Genomic DNA, 16457 nt, shown 5'->3' with positions numbered 1-16457 from the left:
CTAAGCGACACAAATTCTTTGTGAGCATAAACATGGGAACTTTTGAGTATCCATCATGGTCTTGTTGTGATTACCTACTGACTCGCAGAAAGGAAAAATGAAATTGCTTTAGTGATGCCTCTCAGAGTACATCTGTATTTTCTTTTTAATCTGATTCTACTTTACAACATGTGATAGAAGGAGAAATCTAGGTTATAGTACTGGAAGATGGATTTACACATTTTTATAATTACCCTTTCTGTAGAAAATGAAGACTTGCTATTTGAGACAGTTTCTTAATGAAATGTGAAAATCTGTAGTTTTGGCTCATTTTTCTAAAGCAGGATTAACTATATGAAACCCCTTTGGGTAGTTTCTACACCTAGAAAGTACCTTTGAAGAAAAGGATTATGTTTGTGAGAGAATGGTGGAGTTTCTGATGGGAGCAGCCAAGCGGGAAGCATCAGATATTCTATCCTTTCAGCTTTTAGAGGCTCTTTTGTTTCGAGTTCAGCTACACATATTTACTGGAAGATGTCAAAGTGCACTTGCGATTTTACAGGTAAACATGTATTATAGCACTTAATTGTATTTTGTAGAAAATTCTAAAAGGCCTAAAACAGAGGCTGGATTGCAAGTGGGAGTATGTGTGAATATTTGGTATAGTGCTTAAAACAACTCTTGAGATGCCTACATTCCATTCCTGAGTGCCTAGGTTCAAGTCCCATCTCACTCCCAGTTCCAACTTACTGATAATGTACAACCTGGGAGGCTGCAGGTGATTGCTCAGGTGGTTGGGTTCATGTCACACACATGGAAGACAGATTGAGTTGCTGCCTTCTGGCTTTGGCCTGGCCCTGTTTCAATTATTGAGAGCATTTTGGGAGTAAACCAATAGATGGGAGATTCCCCTCTCTCTGTCTCGCTCTTTGCCTCTCAAATAAATAAACAAAACAAAACAAAAAGCCTACAATATTGTAGGTAGTATTTTTTGCTTAATGGTGAGAGTATAGATTTTGGGTTTAAATTCTTATTTTCCACTTCCCAGTAAGTTACATAACATTGGGTAACTATACTTTTTTCATTTTCTTGGTGATAGTAGTATCTTTAGAGTTCTCATAAGGTTTAAATAAAAATATTATATGTTAAGTACCTCCAAGATAAGTTTTAAGTTTCAAATCATAAGGGGAAAAAATCAGTTAATAATGAAAGTCATCTTCATGGATGTAGGGTTTTTTGTTATTTTACTGTTTTGTCTATCTTACTGGATTTTAAATATTAGGACACTTAAAATACACTCAAAATTTAGTCTTTCATTAATTATGTCATAAACTTTAGTATAATAAAGTTTGAATAACCTAGTATTGACACTTCTAGAGATCTTTAATCAAGAAAATTAGTGACTCAATTCTCAGATATTTAGAACTACTCCAAAGAAATATGTTTTAGTCTTCTTTACATTAGTATTTGAATTTTACTGTGAATAGTAATCTTTAAAAAAAAGTTAAAAAAAATTTTTTGTCTTACCTAGAATGCATTAAAGTCCACTAATGATGAAATAGTAGCTGAATACCTTAAAACAAGTGATCGATGTTTAGCATGGCTGGCCTACATACATCTTATTGAGTTCAACATTCTCCCTTCAAAGTTTTATGATCCTTCTAATGCAAATCCTTCAAGAATTGTTAGCACAGAATTATTTGTGATGCCATGGCAAGTAATTCAAGATGTAAAGACTAATCCTGACATGTTGCTAGCAGTGTTTGAAGGTAAGTATAAGTATTCATAGCATCACCTATTATATAGTATAAATTTTAACATCAATATTTAGAGTAGCAGTTTGCCTATTATTCTTAATTAGGTGGAATAAATTTGTGTCACAAGATGTAATTTCATTTTATTGTGTGAATGTTTATAAGATTAAGGATTGAATTAAAATACAATTGGCATTCATATCTTTGAAAATTAAGAACCGTACTACTCTGTTATCTCATTTACTTTTCTGATTCTGGTAAAAGATAACAGTTAAATATGTAGATAATATGTATCATAGAGGTTTGGTGAGTTGATTGAATCCAGTAAGCAGATACTATTTTTTAGTTCATTAAGTTTAAAAGGACATATGTTCTTTTTATTTAAATGATTTATCTAATTGAAAGGCAGTTACAGAGAAGCAGAGAGAGAGAAAGGTCTGCCATCCCGCTGGTTCACTCTCCAGATGGCCGATCCAAAGCCAGGAGTTTCTTCTGGGTCTCCCACGCGGGTATAGGGGCCCAAGGAGTTGGGCCATCTTCTTTTTGTCTTTTTTTTTTTTAATTTTTTTCTTTTATTTAATAAATATAAATTTCCAAAGTACAGTTTTTAGATTACATTGGCTTTCCCCCCCCATAACCTCCCTCCCACCTGCAACCATCCCATCTCCCACTCCCTCTCCCATTCCATTCACATCAAGATTCATTTTCAATTATCTTTATATACAGAAGATCAATTTAGCATATACTAAATAAAGATTTCAACAGTTTGCACCCACACAGAAACACAAAGTGTAAAGTACTGTTTGAGTACTAGTTATTCCATTAATTCACATAGTATAACACATTAAGGACAGAGATCCTACATGGGGAGTAAGTGCACAGTGACTCCTGTTGTTGATTTAACAATTGACACTCTTGTTTATGGCATCAGTAATCACCCTAGTCTCTTGTCATGAGTTGCCAAGGCTATGGAAGCCTCTTGAGTTCACCAACTCCGATCTTATTTAGACAAGGTCATAGTCAAAGTGGAAGTTCTCTCCTCCCTTCAGAGAAAGGTACCTCCTTCTTTGAGGGCCATCTTTTGCTTTCCCAGGCCATAGCAGAGAGCTGGATCTGAAGTGGAGCAGCTGGGACTTGAACCGGTACCCATCTGGGATGCCAGTACTGCAGGTGGCGGTTTTACCAGCTACACCATAGCACCGGCCCCAGGCCATATGTTTTTAACTCAGCAATACTTTCTCCATCAATGACTTTAATTGCTATTATATACTAAATTGATATATCTGCTGTGGAACACTACAAACTATTGAGTCTGTTCTTCCTGAAAAGAAGTACATAGCCTAGTCAGAAGATAAAATCTATACGTTTGACATAATTATTACTATATAAAGCCATATAACAGTATATTAGTATATGGTTCAAATTGTATGCTACAGAAGAAACAAAGATCTGTGACTTATAGGTTATTTGGTATAAGCTGTGAACTCAAAGGGAAGTGATTATTGTATGTTGGCACTATCAAGTAATTCTTCATAGAAGAATCGAAACTTGGAGTTGAATCTTGAAGCATGGCTGTGATGTGGCATAGTGAATCTACTCAGAGATGGATATTCTTATTTATGTATTTCCCAAAGTTCTATAATGATGTCTGGCAGTGTATTAAGTGCTTAGGAAATGCTTATTGAATAGCCCAATGTAGAGAGGAAGGGAAGAAAAAAGACATTACTGTTAAGGGAACTAAGTAAGTAAAAAGCAACAAATAGGAACTGATGCAATGGGTCTGAACTTGAAAGAAGGAAGAATCCTTATCAAAGAGAGAAGTCTGTGCTGGATAATAGCAGGGAATAAGCTTGGTGGATGGGATGGGATTATTACATTTTTAGGAACTTGAAAAGTGGTAAACCTGATGGCAGTGGAGATGCTTTAAAAATTAGAGCATGGGCCGGCGCCGTGGCTCACTAGGCTAATCCTCCACCTTGCAGCGCCAGCACACCGGGTTCTAGTCCAGGTCGGGGTGCCAGATTCTGTCCCGGTTGCCCGTCTTCCAGGCCAGCTCTCTGCTGTGGCCAGGGAGTGCAGTGGAGGATGGCCCAGGTGCTTGGGCCCTGCACCCCATGGGAGACCAGGAGAAGTACCTGGCTCCTGCCATCGGATCAGCATGGTGCGCTGGCCGCAGCGGCCATTGGAGGGTGAACCAACGGCAAAGGAAGACCTTTCTCTCTGTCTCTCTCTCTCACTGTCCACTCTGCCTGTCAAAAAAAAAAAAAGAAAAAGAAAAAAAAAAGAATTAGAGCATGTGGTTGAAGAGAAATTAGTAGGTAAGAAAGCCAGCAAGAAGATGATGGCCATGGTTGAGGCACAAGAAAAGTAAACTGGAAAACAGAATTTGTTAGGCACTTAGAGAGGTAGGAAACATATTTAACGTCAGGGAAGAAAAAAATGGATAATCCAAGATGATTTTCCGAGTTGGAAATAGAAAGTGTCAGCAGTAGAAAAACTCTTAAATTGGAGGAGCCAGAGCTGTAGCATAGAGGGTAAAGCCGCAGCCTGCAATGCCAGCATCCCATATGGGCACTGGTTCGTGTCCCAGCTCTGCTCCGCTTCTGATCCAGCTCTCTGCTATGGCCTGGGAAAGCAGTAGAACATGGCTCAAAGTCCTAGGGTCCCTGTACCTGCATGGAGCCCTGGAAGAAGTTCCTGGCTCCTGACTTCAGATCAGCGCAGCTCCAGCTGTTGGAGCCATTTAGGGAGTGAACCAGCAGATGGAAGACCTGTTTTTTCTTTCTGTTTCTGCCTCTCTGTAACATTGGCTTTCAAATAAATAAATATTTTTTAAAAAAGAGAGAGAAAACTGTTAAGTTGGAAAGACCAATTTTGTTAATAGTGGTGGTGTTTGAGAATGTCGTTGGTCATCCAAGTGGAAATAATTGTTGGCAGAAGGAAATAAGAAAGTGGACCACAAGTGGACAGTTGTGGATAAAAATAAATGGGTTTAAGAGTTGTTAACATAAAAAAAATAAAAAAATTATAAAAATTACAAAAAACAAACAAAAAAACAAGAAAGAAAAATAAAAAAGATGAATATAAAAAAGAAAAAGGCAAAATAAAAGAAATACAAAAAAATCTAAGAAAAAATATAAACAAAAAAAGAAAAAGAAAAAACTAAAAAAGAAAAAAAATAAGAATACCAAAAAAAAGGTTTGATTAAATATGAATCTTCATCAGTGAACTTCAAGCGCAGTTTTAAGAGTGATGCAAATCTGGGAGGTCATACAGCCATTGAGCAAGGAGAAAATGATGACAGTTGGGTAAAGTAAAACTGGATACGCAGCAAAATCAAATAAAGTGGACGAGTTTGTTTTGAAGGAGTAAGGGATGGCTCTAGCTTGGGGGAGACATTTCAGTGGGTATCAAGCAGTAGAGAGGACTTCCTTTGAAGTTAGTAGGCAGGGAAATATGAAATGGTAATTCATTTTCTGTGATTTTTTTTTGATCAGCTTTAAGATATTTAGGATAATTGCAGAAACGCTTTTTTTTTTTTAAGAGAAAACATTGCTAGATGCAAGTGCTCAGATTATTCTAGTGCTACCAGTAAAATGAAGGCAGGTGATTAAATTTTAGGGGTTTGGAGATACTGGAGTACCGTCTGTATGTAAAATCAAAACTCCAGTAAAGATGATAAGATGATGGGTAAGCAAATAAATAGATCATCTTAGACCTGGAGTAGCATACTCAAGTAATTTATTTCACATTTGAGTCATGTTGTGATGTTTTTGGATAGATGCAGTGAAAGCTTGCACAGATGAGAGCCTTATTGCTGAAGAAAGAATAGAGGTCTGCCTTCCACTTTACACAAACATGATTGCTCTGCACCAGCTCCTGGAGAGGTAAGACTTAATTCACAAGCAGCTAACTTTGTGTTAAAAATTGATAGTGTCCGATGTTTATCAGTTTTTCTCTTGTTAAGGTATGAGACTGCAGTGGAGCTTTGTAAACATTTATTGGAATCCTGTCCCATGAACTGCCAGTTTTTGGAAGCCCTTGCCAATTTATATTTGCAAACAAATCAGAATGACAAAGCCAGAGCAGTGTGGCTTACTGCATTTGAAAAAAATCCACAGAATGCAGAGGTTTTCTATCATATGTGCAAATTCTTCATCTGTCAGGTAAAAAATGACTCATAATTCTTAAATACAACATTTTTGTGTTTCATATTTCTTTAAGGACAAGTTCCATGTCTTAGTCATATTTATTCCCAACACCTATCACATTGCCAAACACATAATAGACAACAGATAATTGGTAAATGGTTTAAGGCGTGGTCATGTTGTATATTAAGCTATTTAATAATTAGTTGAACTTACTTCAAAGATTAGAATATGGAAATTATCTGAACACGTCCCAGAACACATCCACCTAACAAGCACAATATAATTAGTGAGTTTTTAGGGTGTTTTCCTCACTTGAAACTTTTTCCCTTCTTTAAAAAAAATACATTTTTAATGACAGTTTACTGTGCATATTGATGGAGTATAGTGTGACATTTCATTACATGTACGTTGTATAATGATTGTGTCATGTAATTGGCTTATCTGTCATCTCAGACATTTATCATTTCTTTGTATTGAGAACATTCACAGTTTATTATTTTGAAATAGCCAATTATTTTCAACTATAGTTAATCCTACTGTGCTGTACAACACTGCAAGTTGCTCTTTCTCTCCAGCTATACTCCTGTACCCAGTCACCACCCTTTTAAACATTTTAATTAAGTCTTGTTAACCTGGTGAATATTATTCTCCCTCTCTTTTAAATAGAATCAAGGCGATAATCTTCTTCCATTTTTGCGGAAATTTATTGCTTCCTTCTTTAAGCCTGGGTTTGAGAAATACAGTAATTTGGATCTGTTTAGGTAAGTGCTAGAACTCTTGATTTGTATAAAATTAAAGAGAGTACAGTTCAATGGAAAGACTAATTTCTTTATGGATTAATTACATTTTTAACTGATTTATATACTCTAACACAGAGCTGTTAAGGAGTAGTGTAAATGGAGGCAAGAATAAAGAATTTCTACTATGCAAAAGTTAGGCTGGTTTTATCATAGGAACTGTTTCTTTTACTTTGTTATTGTTAATTTTTGCACTTGATATGACAGCAACTTATACTGAGGCAATATCAGTAGTTTTTGAAAACTGGAGTTTTAATTTGACTAATAAAGTAGATGTAAGTAATGCTCAGATGCCTTTTTCTTTCTTTAAATTCTGAAGAAAACTGCTCTAGTTTCTGAACTACTGTTGAGTAAGAAGATCTAGAGGATTCTTTTCTGATTGTCAGTTTCGCCATAACCATATAGAGCTCTGTTATCTACTGTGTGTGTTTGCTTTGCTGAGAGTTCTTACAGAACATAAAGAGTGATAATCTGGGGAGGCTTTTAACTTGTTGGGAGACAGACTGGTCCGCTTACCAAATGGGTTGGAGCAGGAAATTCAATCCAACTCTCCCATGTGAGTACAAGGACTCAATCATTTGACCATTCCAGGGTATGCATTCATGGAAGGCTAGAATCAGGAATGGAGCAAGGACTTGAAACCAGACATTATGCTAATCCATCTGGTTCTCCCACGTGGGTAATAGAAGCCCAATACTTGGGACATCGTCCACTGCTTTCCCAGACCCATTAGCAGGTAGCTAGGTTGGAATTGTAGCAGCCGAGATTTGAACTGGTGCTCATATGAATGCTGGTGTTGCTGGCAGTGGCTTAACCTGCTGTGTCACAATGCTCCAGTGAACATGACAATTTTCCTTGGGATTTAAGGTCACTATTCCTGCCCAGACTTGTATCTTAATGTTTTTCTCGTTTATTGATTCTGTGATTTTGGTGTCATTCCTGAAATTCTGGTCTGTTGCATCCAGATGAATATTTTGCAATTAATTACCAACAAAATAATTTTAAATGCAAGTTAGAAAAGAAACTGTTCTGTAAAGAATTTACAGGCTTTTTAACTTTTTTTCAGATTAGATTTCTTTCTTTCTTTTTTTTTTTTTTTTAAAGAGAGATTTATTTATTTATTTATTTGAAAGGCAGAGAGAAGGGCTCCATCTGCTGGTTCACTCCCGAATGGACCTTAATGGCTAGAGCTGCACCAATTCGAAGTCAGGAGCCAGGAGCTTCTTCTGGGTCTCCCATTTGGGTGCAGAGGCCCAAGGACTTGGGCCATCTGCTATTGCTTTCCCAGGCCATAGCAGAGATGGGAAGAGGAACAGCCGGGCCTTGAACCAGCACCCATATGGGATGCCAGAACTGCAAGAGAAGGCTTTACTCACTATGACACAGCACTAGCCCCTTCTCAACTCAGGCAGAGGACTACTTCAGGTCTGAACAGTCTGTATACGGACTTGCTGGTTCTGGTGTTCCCTTAGGTGTGGAGGTAGTTGGTTTAGCTTCAAAGAATGTGCAGCCAGTTTCTGCCTTGGTAACTCATCAAAGATCCTCAGATATTCTTGATGTCAGATTAATTAAGTAGAATAAATAACAATAAAAATCTGAAGATGGATTGCCTCCAAATTTTCTTGTTTATTTTTAAATCATCTTGTCTTCTTAGATTCTTTTAAATATAGTCAGAATGTATTAGTGAGAGAAATCAGTGCTCTTAATAGGCTCAAGATACTTTTAAAATTTCATTAGTAGAAATTGTAAAACAAAATGCTTAGCACCATAATATTTACCTGGAGTTGAATTCTGACAACTGTGTGTATGGCATTTAATATAAAAATCATAAGCTCTTTTAAAAAAGGTAGGGGGGCTGGTGCTGTGATGTAATGGACTAAGCTTCCACTTCTGGCGCCTGCATTCCCTATGGGAATCCCGGCTGCTCCTCTTCTGATCCAGCTCTGTTTAATGGCCTGGGAGAGAGTGAAAGATGGCTCATGTTCTTGGGCCCCTGCACCCATGTGGAAGACCCGGAAGAAGCTCCTAGCTTCAAATCAGCCCCACTGCAGCTGTTGAGGCCATTTAGAGAGTGAACTGGCAGATGGAAGACCTTTCTCTCTGTCCCTTGCTCTGTAAATCTTCCTCTTTAATAAACAAGTAAAACCTTTAAAAAAAAATCATAAGCCAAAGGGTGGGCACTTTGGTGCAGTGGTTAAGACACTGTTTGTGACACCTGCCTTCCGTATTGAAATGCCTGGTTCAGGTCTTGGCTTCTCTATTTTCTTTCCTGCTTTCTATTGATGTGCAGCTTTGGAGGCAGCAGGTATGACTCAAGTATTTGGATTCTTACCACCAACACGGTAGACCCAGATTGAGTTCAGGGCTCTTGACTTCAGCCTGGCCCAGTTCTGGCTGTTGGGGGCATTTGGGAGTAAACCAGCAGATGGAAGATCTCTCTCTTTCACATAAAATAAGTGTATTTTCTTAAAACATCAGAGGCAGAAAGAATCAGATGAGGTGATTTTCCTGTGTTTTTAGTTACTTTGAAGATTAAATACATAGCCAGAGAAGTTAACTCTTGGGGATTCTATTCCCTTTACCTAAGTTAGCTAAGGATTGTAGTCTTATGTAGATTATATTTGAAGTCATCTCTTTTGACCTGCCTCAATATCAATTCAGAAAACTAAAATTTGTAGAAGTCAGTAATTCGTGCTGAGTTAGCTAGTTATGACAAATTAACTTATTAAATTGACTTTTAGTCCTCCTACTTCTTGTGATTGCCCCCCCCATACAGCTTCTGCAATCCATCAAAACTTTGCCCTTACAATCATTTTCTTTTTAAGATTTACTTTATTTATTTGAAAGAGTTAGAGAGGTAGAGACAGAGAGAGAGGTCTTCCATCTGCTGGTTCACTCCCCAGATGGCCGCAATGGCTGGAGCTGTGCTGATCCGAAGCCAGGAGCTAGGAGATTTCTTCTGGGTCTCCCATGAGGGTGCAGGGGCCCAAGGACCTGGGCCATCTTCTGCTGTTTCTCAGGCTATAGCAGAGAGCTGGATCAGAAGAGGAGCAGCCGGGGCTAGAACCAGAGCCCATAGGGGATGCTGGTGTTTGGTATTTCAGGCCAGGGCTTTAACCTACTGCGCCACAGCACCGGCCCCACTCTTACTATCATTTTAAAATTCAGTTTGTAAATCATTATACTAGATTGTCATTTTTTGAGATCAGTGTATTTCCTTTAAAAATGCTGTTCTTGAAGTTGCTGGTAAATATATACAGATTCAGTTATATTGGGAGGAAAATTATGTTAACCAAACTCAAGTTTCTTTATGGATAGACTTTTTAAAACCTTTAATGTGCTAGTAAATGTTGTAACTTTTCTAAAGTGGGCTATAATTTTTGGTATTTCCTAACCTTATTTGGGCATGGACTTCATTTTGACAACTGGCTTAATAAACCTAAATAAAATACACATGTATGGATTTATATGAAAGATTCTCAGATACCAGTATTTGTAAATCTTAAAATTTTTCATAAGAAAGTGCAGATTTTGTGGAAAATTTTCAGATACTTGATAGTCTTGTTTACCCTTTTCTATTTTTAATTACATGGCTATAGTGGTTTGCCTAATTTTGGAGATAAAATAAAAATTCACTCTTAGGAGAGGAGTTGTTTGAATAGACATAAACCAATGAAATTTTGAAATAAATATGTGATCCTAGAAGTATGATTAAAGAGTTACAGTATACATATGAGAAGGAATTCATTACTTCATAAAAATATTTCATTAAAATTTAAGTTGAAACTCAAGGTTTCTTTTTTCTATTTGTAATCTGTGTGTGCATAGTAACAATTTCAAATAAAATTTGCAATTTTGTTTTGTTTTGTTTTTTCAGGTATCTCTTAAATATCCCAGGACAACTTGACATTCCAGCCTGTTTATTTAAAGGGAATTTTGATGATGACATGTTTAACCACCAAATCCCTTATTTGTGGCTGATTTACTGGTGAGATATTTTCTTAGGTGGAGACAGAAATGTTTCATTTTAAACATGCATTTAGTGTTCATTACTGAATTATACTGTCAAAAGTAATTAGTGTTAAAGTCATTAAAGTAAAATTGAGAAAGGTGCTAAGGTTTAAAACATATTAGAGAAGAAAATTCTAAAGAGTTCCCTTGTAGATCAATATCTATATTACATAGATATATATCTATAATGTATAATATATGTAACATATAATATATAAAATGTGCTTTGTCATTCCTTTCCTTTCCCTAATAGAATTGAACTATAGACATATATTTTCCTTCATTTTTTGAACAGTCTTTGCCATCCTCTTCAATCAAGTATTAAAGAGACAGTGGAGGCATATGAGGCAGCATTAGGGGTGGCCATGAGATGTGATATAGTACAGAAGATTTGGATGGAGTAAGTTTAGTTCCTCTTAATAAGAATGGGATTTTGGAATAAGGGGATATGGTGGGGGGAAGAGGTAATCAGCTTTCTTGGTAAGAGAATTAACTGGCTTAATTATTCTGAATTATTATATTTTTCTTTTTGGCAGTTATCTTGTCTTTGCCAATAATAGAGCTGCTGGATCCAGAAACAAAGTCCAGGAATTCAAATTTTTTACTGATTTAGTGAATAGATGTTTGATTACCGTCCCTGCCCGATACCCCATTCCTTTTAGCAGTGCTGATTACTGGTCCAACTATGAATTTCATAATAGGGTAAGAACTGAAAACTCTTTTTCTTAGATATTTGTAGAAAACATGGGTACTTTTAAAAATGACAGCAAAACTACTGTTTTATATCGAGAGCTTTTCCTAGGCCCACTTTCCCAGCATTCACTGTTACTCTTGACCATAATTTTTACTTATTTCTCCAAAGTCGAGGAATGGAGCCCTTTAAGGCTTATTGTGATGGAGTGTGAATATTATTTATGTTATACTTAAGAAAATTTAGCATGAAAGCAAAATTGAAGTGTTTAATACATACTAAAGTAGAGAGATCAAAGGATTCAAATCCTTTGTTAAAATATTTGTAAATGTTTTACTTGTAATTAAAAATTTTACTGAGTGAAAAATTCCATAGCTTCAAAATAAAAAGAATGAGTTTATATGTTGTAACTGTTTTTTTGTTAAAATTTCATCAACTATAGCTATAAACAGGGTATAAGAAAGCTAAAATTAGGCACCTTTTAGAATTCTATGAGCAGAATCAGATTGATGTTTTTGAAAGAATATCTTATTCTAGATAATAAAGCAGATTTTTTTGTTCCATTTTCAGAGTTCCCTCTGAATGGTGGAATAGGCTAAGAGCTCCTACTAAAATTCAATCTAGTCCAAAAAAATATGTATTTCATTTTTTTGGTGGGGTGGTTTTGTTGCTAATCAGGATAACCAATTACTATGCTTTGTACTTCTATGCCATTCTTTACCCCAGGATCTCAAACCACTTTATGGACATTAAGTCATTTACACACGGGCATTCCATGAGCAAGATGTGGCAGGTATTATTAGCCCTATGACTTGCCCAGCTATACAGCAAGTAAAGGTAGACTCAGGAATGAAAACCCGGACTTCTGGCTTCTTGTCAGTGTTCTGTACATGGCTCTCATCACTAGACCATATTCCCTAATTCATATTTGGAAAGTCACTAATATAATTAATGGTAGGAACTATAACTCACAGCATCATGCATTATTATAATTTACATATTCATGTCTTAAAGACCATTTTGGTTTTCTCATTAAAACATGTAGGATATTGGATTTCACATTTTAGTTGCATTCATTTTTCCCCCCCCTCAACCCTTTACAGGTTATTTTCTTTTATTTGAGCTGTGTTCCAAAGACCCAGCATTCCAAAACCTTGGAACGGTTTTGCTCAATTATGCCAACTAATTCTGGACTTGCACTGAGGTAAGAAAAATTACATTGCTTTTGGTTCTCAGCTCAATAGTATAGACTTCATTTAAAAATATTTTTTAAAACTTAGTAAGAATAGTCTGTTCTTCCACTATTTGCTCATGAATATATACTATGATTTCAGTGTTGTTAAGCAATATTTAACTATTCATACAAAAGTCAGGGTAACGAACTGGTTGCTTCAGAAAACTGCAGGTTATTAAGAGGCAAATCATTCAAGTAAAGGTCATCTGTATTCCCTAAGCACATACCATCTGTCACTAGCATATGCATTTTAAGCAGTAATTATGTTTTACGTGGCAAGGAAATATTACTTAAGAGTTTTCCACAGGTCAGTTGCTCTCAAATATTAGCACATTTTAGATTCTCCTGAGATGTTCACTTAAAATATAGTTTCCTGAACTTGAGCCCTCAAAACATATTGAGAAGCAGTGATCTAAGGACTTCTACATCCAATTAGAATAAGGAGATTTCTGAGCATTTCTTTGGATTCTCTATAAACCCATTTTCATTCTCAAGAACTGTGCTATTTTATTCAAAAAGGCCTCCCAAACAGCTATGCATCTGGATTCCAATTGTGCAGTCATTCCTAATGCATCAGTTTTATCTTGTAATTGATTAAAAGTTTGTTTTATGGATACTAAGATTTATGAAATATTTACCAAATGTTCTCTTATCTTTCAAAATACTTACATTCTACTTTGCATCCATGTAGGGAAAATGATATAAGAGGTTTCTTTTTTTTTTTTTTTTTTTTTTTTTTTAAATTCAAAGACCTCCTATTGTCACAGAAATAACCTTAGTGTGTTATAATTAAATATTTTGGCACATATACTAATCTGTAGAAGCTAATTATAGAAATTTGTATTATAAAATATCACTTTTGAGTATGTGAAATAGAAAATTGGATTTTTTTTTTTGGCTAGTTTCTAATATGCTAAGCGTTTTAGAATATAGATTAAATGTTGATTTTGTGGTAAATCCCCACTTCTGTGTGTTGGTGCTTATTTCCTTGTTGTCATCCCTGTCTTTTTTTCTTTTCAGGAGAATAGAGAACTTAATAATTAGTCATTTATTTACATTTTAGTTCAAGAAACATTCAAGATTGTACTCTGTGAAAGAAAAATATCAGGAAATTGAATTAATACGAGTATATTAAATCATAACTTTAAAATTTAGAGTTGGAGGGAATGTTATTTGGAGAGAATGCTTCAGTGTCCTGTGGGAATACCTGGACCTTATTTTAGTTTGTTGAAAATATACATAAATTTTGATTGGACCTCTTGCTAGTTTCTACATTGCTGTCCCAGAGTATTTTGGAATAGGCATTCTACAAATATTTACTGAATGATCTTGAGGAAATTTAGTGGACCAAAATTGATGTGTCTCTTCAGACATTCTGCTCAAAGAACACATTTGGGATTCCCTGTACTTGTAATGCTTTGTTGATTTTCCTGAATGTACTTTACAGGCTACTTCAACATGAATGGGAAGAAAGCAATGTTCAGATTCTGAAACTTCAAGCCAAGATGTTTACATATAATATTCCAACATGCCTGGCCACCTGGAAAATGTAATGCAACAATCATGTACATGTTTTTGTAGCTATTGCTTTTATTTATAAGGTTTGCTGCAGACAGGTAAATCTGAAATGACATCTATTTTTTTCCTGGACAGATCTCTACTCTAACTTACATTTGTTCTGGGCACTTGCTGAGTCTTAATACCAAGAGTTCAATGGGTGCTTGTTAACAATTGCCTCAAAACCAAAAATGATAGGCTTAATTTACCTTGAAGGAGAACATTTAGATAGCAGTACTGTTAACAAAAACTGTAACAGACATCATAAGACCATCTGTTTTGAAAGGTCAGATTTCCCCTGATACGGTCTGATTTTTTTAACAGATGTTAGAGCCAGGTATTTTTCACTAATTATTATGAGTATTTTCCTCATGAACATTACTTATGTTCAAAACACTGGTCTGCTTTATTCTTGTAAAGTTGATAAAAATTGTTGAATTTTTCTTTTCACTATAGGTTACCCTCCTTGGAAGTATAGCCTGTTACTTTCAGGAAGTTTTGTACTCAGATTCCCACAGTCAGTATTCTGCCAGTGGTGGTGTTTCATTTTGTTCAAAGATATATAAACTTTTCTTTTCCCTTTTCTATATTCCTTTTTTCCCCTTAGAGCCATTGCTGCTGAGATTGTTCTAAAGGGACAAAGAGAGGTGAGCCATGATTGAATATTAGATGAATCACTTTTGTTTTGTTAAAGGTATTCAACCCGTTTTGTTGACTTCTCAACTTAAAAATGTTAGAGAAAAGAAGTTAACATTCCACCAACTGTTAAATGTTTGGGAATTCTAAAGCCAGTACAACCATTTTGTGTTGAAGGTTGTACTGTGAAGTACCATTCTTTAAACAGATAGAATTATGAATGTGTTTTTCATCATGTTTTCTGATGAAGTTGTGTGTGTACTCTATCTTATAGGTCCACCGTTTATATCAGAGAGCCTTACAGAAGTTACCTCTTTGTGCATCACTATGGAAAGATGTAATGCTTTTTATCTTTTATTTTACCTTGATGTTTTCCTATAAATTTTCTGCATGTGCCATATCCATTGATGTGGTAATGCTCAAACTCTAGCTAAGTCTTACTTCTATGCTTCCCTGTCTTTTACAGCAACTCTTGTTTGAAGCATCAGAAGGAGGTAAAACTGATAACCTGAGAAAACTAGTTTCCAAGTGCCAAGAGATTGGAGTCAGCCTAAATGAGCTCTTAAATTTAAACAGTAACAAAACAGAAAGCAAGAATCACTGAACACTGGGTGCAGTCAGTTCTAAGTCCTTATAATAATTGCCAAAATTATTTGAATGATTCTTCAAGATTAGGCTGATCCCTGGCTAAGGTCTGTGTAAGCAGACAAGCATTATTGATCATATCAAGCCCCCTTCAAAATCCTCTCCTCGAAACCAGAAGCAATGAACATGATCCTCTTCGGTTGGATAAATGAACTTCCTGTTTGGCCTGCTTCTAGGCCCTGCCAGATTCTCATAACATCATGTACGTAAGTATAGTTCCTCAAAGTGACTGACATTTATTTTAATTTTACTTTGTTTTTGTTTTTTGTTTTTTTACTTTTCCCCCTTCCTTTATGTTGTGCTATTCCTGATTCACTTGACACTCTCTGATGCCTGAGAGATTCTTGTTTGGGATTTAATTGCCAGGGCTGTGTTTACAGTAAAAAAAAAAAAAAAAAAAAAAAAAAAGCAGGCAGTCCCTTTTAGTTCCTCCTTTTTAAATCTTTTGAGATTCTTCATTTCAGGATTTAAAACTTAAGCAGTCCATCTTAAGGAAAGTGTAACTGCCAAGGCCACAAGTCTGCTAGTTGCACTTGAATGCTCTAACAGGGTTGTTTATTGCCCTTTCTACGCTCTGGACTCCTTGCCGAGACTGTTTAACTTGAAGATTAAAGAAACTATTGCAAATGCCAGTGCATCAGAACCTAAGAGTGATCAAATATTATGTGCAATTTTTTTTGTAAAGAAATTTTAATTTATAATAAAGTTTAACAGTTTAAAGAACAGTTAATATTTGAACTGCTTTGTATTGAAATACTACTTTGTAGTATTAAAAATTGTTTATATACAAAAATATTTTTAATATAAGTTAACTTTGTAAAAAATGGTGCTGTCTTTATTCACTTTTCACACTGTGGGAAAGGGTTTAAAGCAGGGATATGAATATTCATCATAATTATATTAGTACTTTTGTAGTACTGAAATTGCTTTTCCATTGAAGAAAAAATTCCAGTGACTTTTTTTTTTTTTTTTTTTTGACGGAGTGGACAGTGAGAGAGAGAC

The 16457-nt window shown here is 35.6% G+C and overlaps 1 protein-coding gene across 2 annotated transcripts in view; it reads left to right on the top strand.

Moving 5' to 3' along the window:
* ZFC3H1 (zinc finger C3H1-type containing) overlaps positions 1-16185 on the top strand; it is a 55414-nt gene extending 39229 nt beyond the window's left edge. Inside the window, exons 23-35 of one of the 2 annotated variants that reach the window (XR_011380164.2) lie at positions 353-541; positions 1511-1748; positions 5515-5620; positions 5701-5899; positions 6551-6645; positions 10559-10669; positions 10946-11092; positions 11229-11394; positions 12487-12587; positions 14065-14166; positions 14782-14821; positions 15085-15147; positions 15277-16185. Coding sequence is in view for 1 of the 2 variants with exons in the window: in XM_002711333.6 (XP_002711379.3) it covers positions 353-541; positions 1511-1748; positions 5515-5620; positions 5701-5899; positions 6551-6645; positions 10559-10669; positions 10988-11092; positions 11229-11394; positions 12487-12587; positions 14065-14166; positions 14782-14821; positions 15085-15147; positions 15277-15414 (1653 nt within the window). In the remaining variant the exon portion in view is untranslated. The remainder of the gene's footprint in view (positions 1-352; positions 542-1510; positions 1749-5514; positions 5621-5700; positions 5900-6550; positions 6646-10558; positions 10670-10945; positions 11093-11228; positions 11395-12486; positions 12588-14064; positions 14167-14781; positions 14822-15084; positions 15148-15276) is intronic. The other variant, XM_002711333.6, reaches the window with a different exon arrangement.
* Positions 16186-16457: the final 272 nt, after the last annotated feature.

This window comes from Oryctolagus cuniculus, chromosome 11 (assembly GCF_051225735.1).
Source record: "Oryctolagus cuniculus isolate XC-2025 breed Fujian yellow rabbit chromosome 11, ASM5122573v1, whole genome shotgun sequence".
Lineage (NCBI taxonomy): Eukaryota > Metazoa > Chordata > Mammalia > Lagomorpha > Leporidae > Oryctolagus > Oryctolagus cuniculus.
The sequence above is the reverse complement of the archived record's forward strand: the minus strand, read 5'-3'. Positions and strand labels throughout refer to the sequence as shown.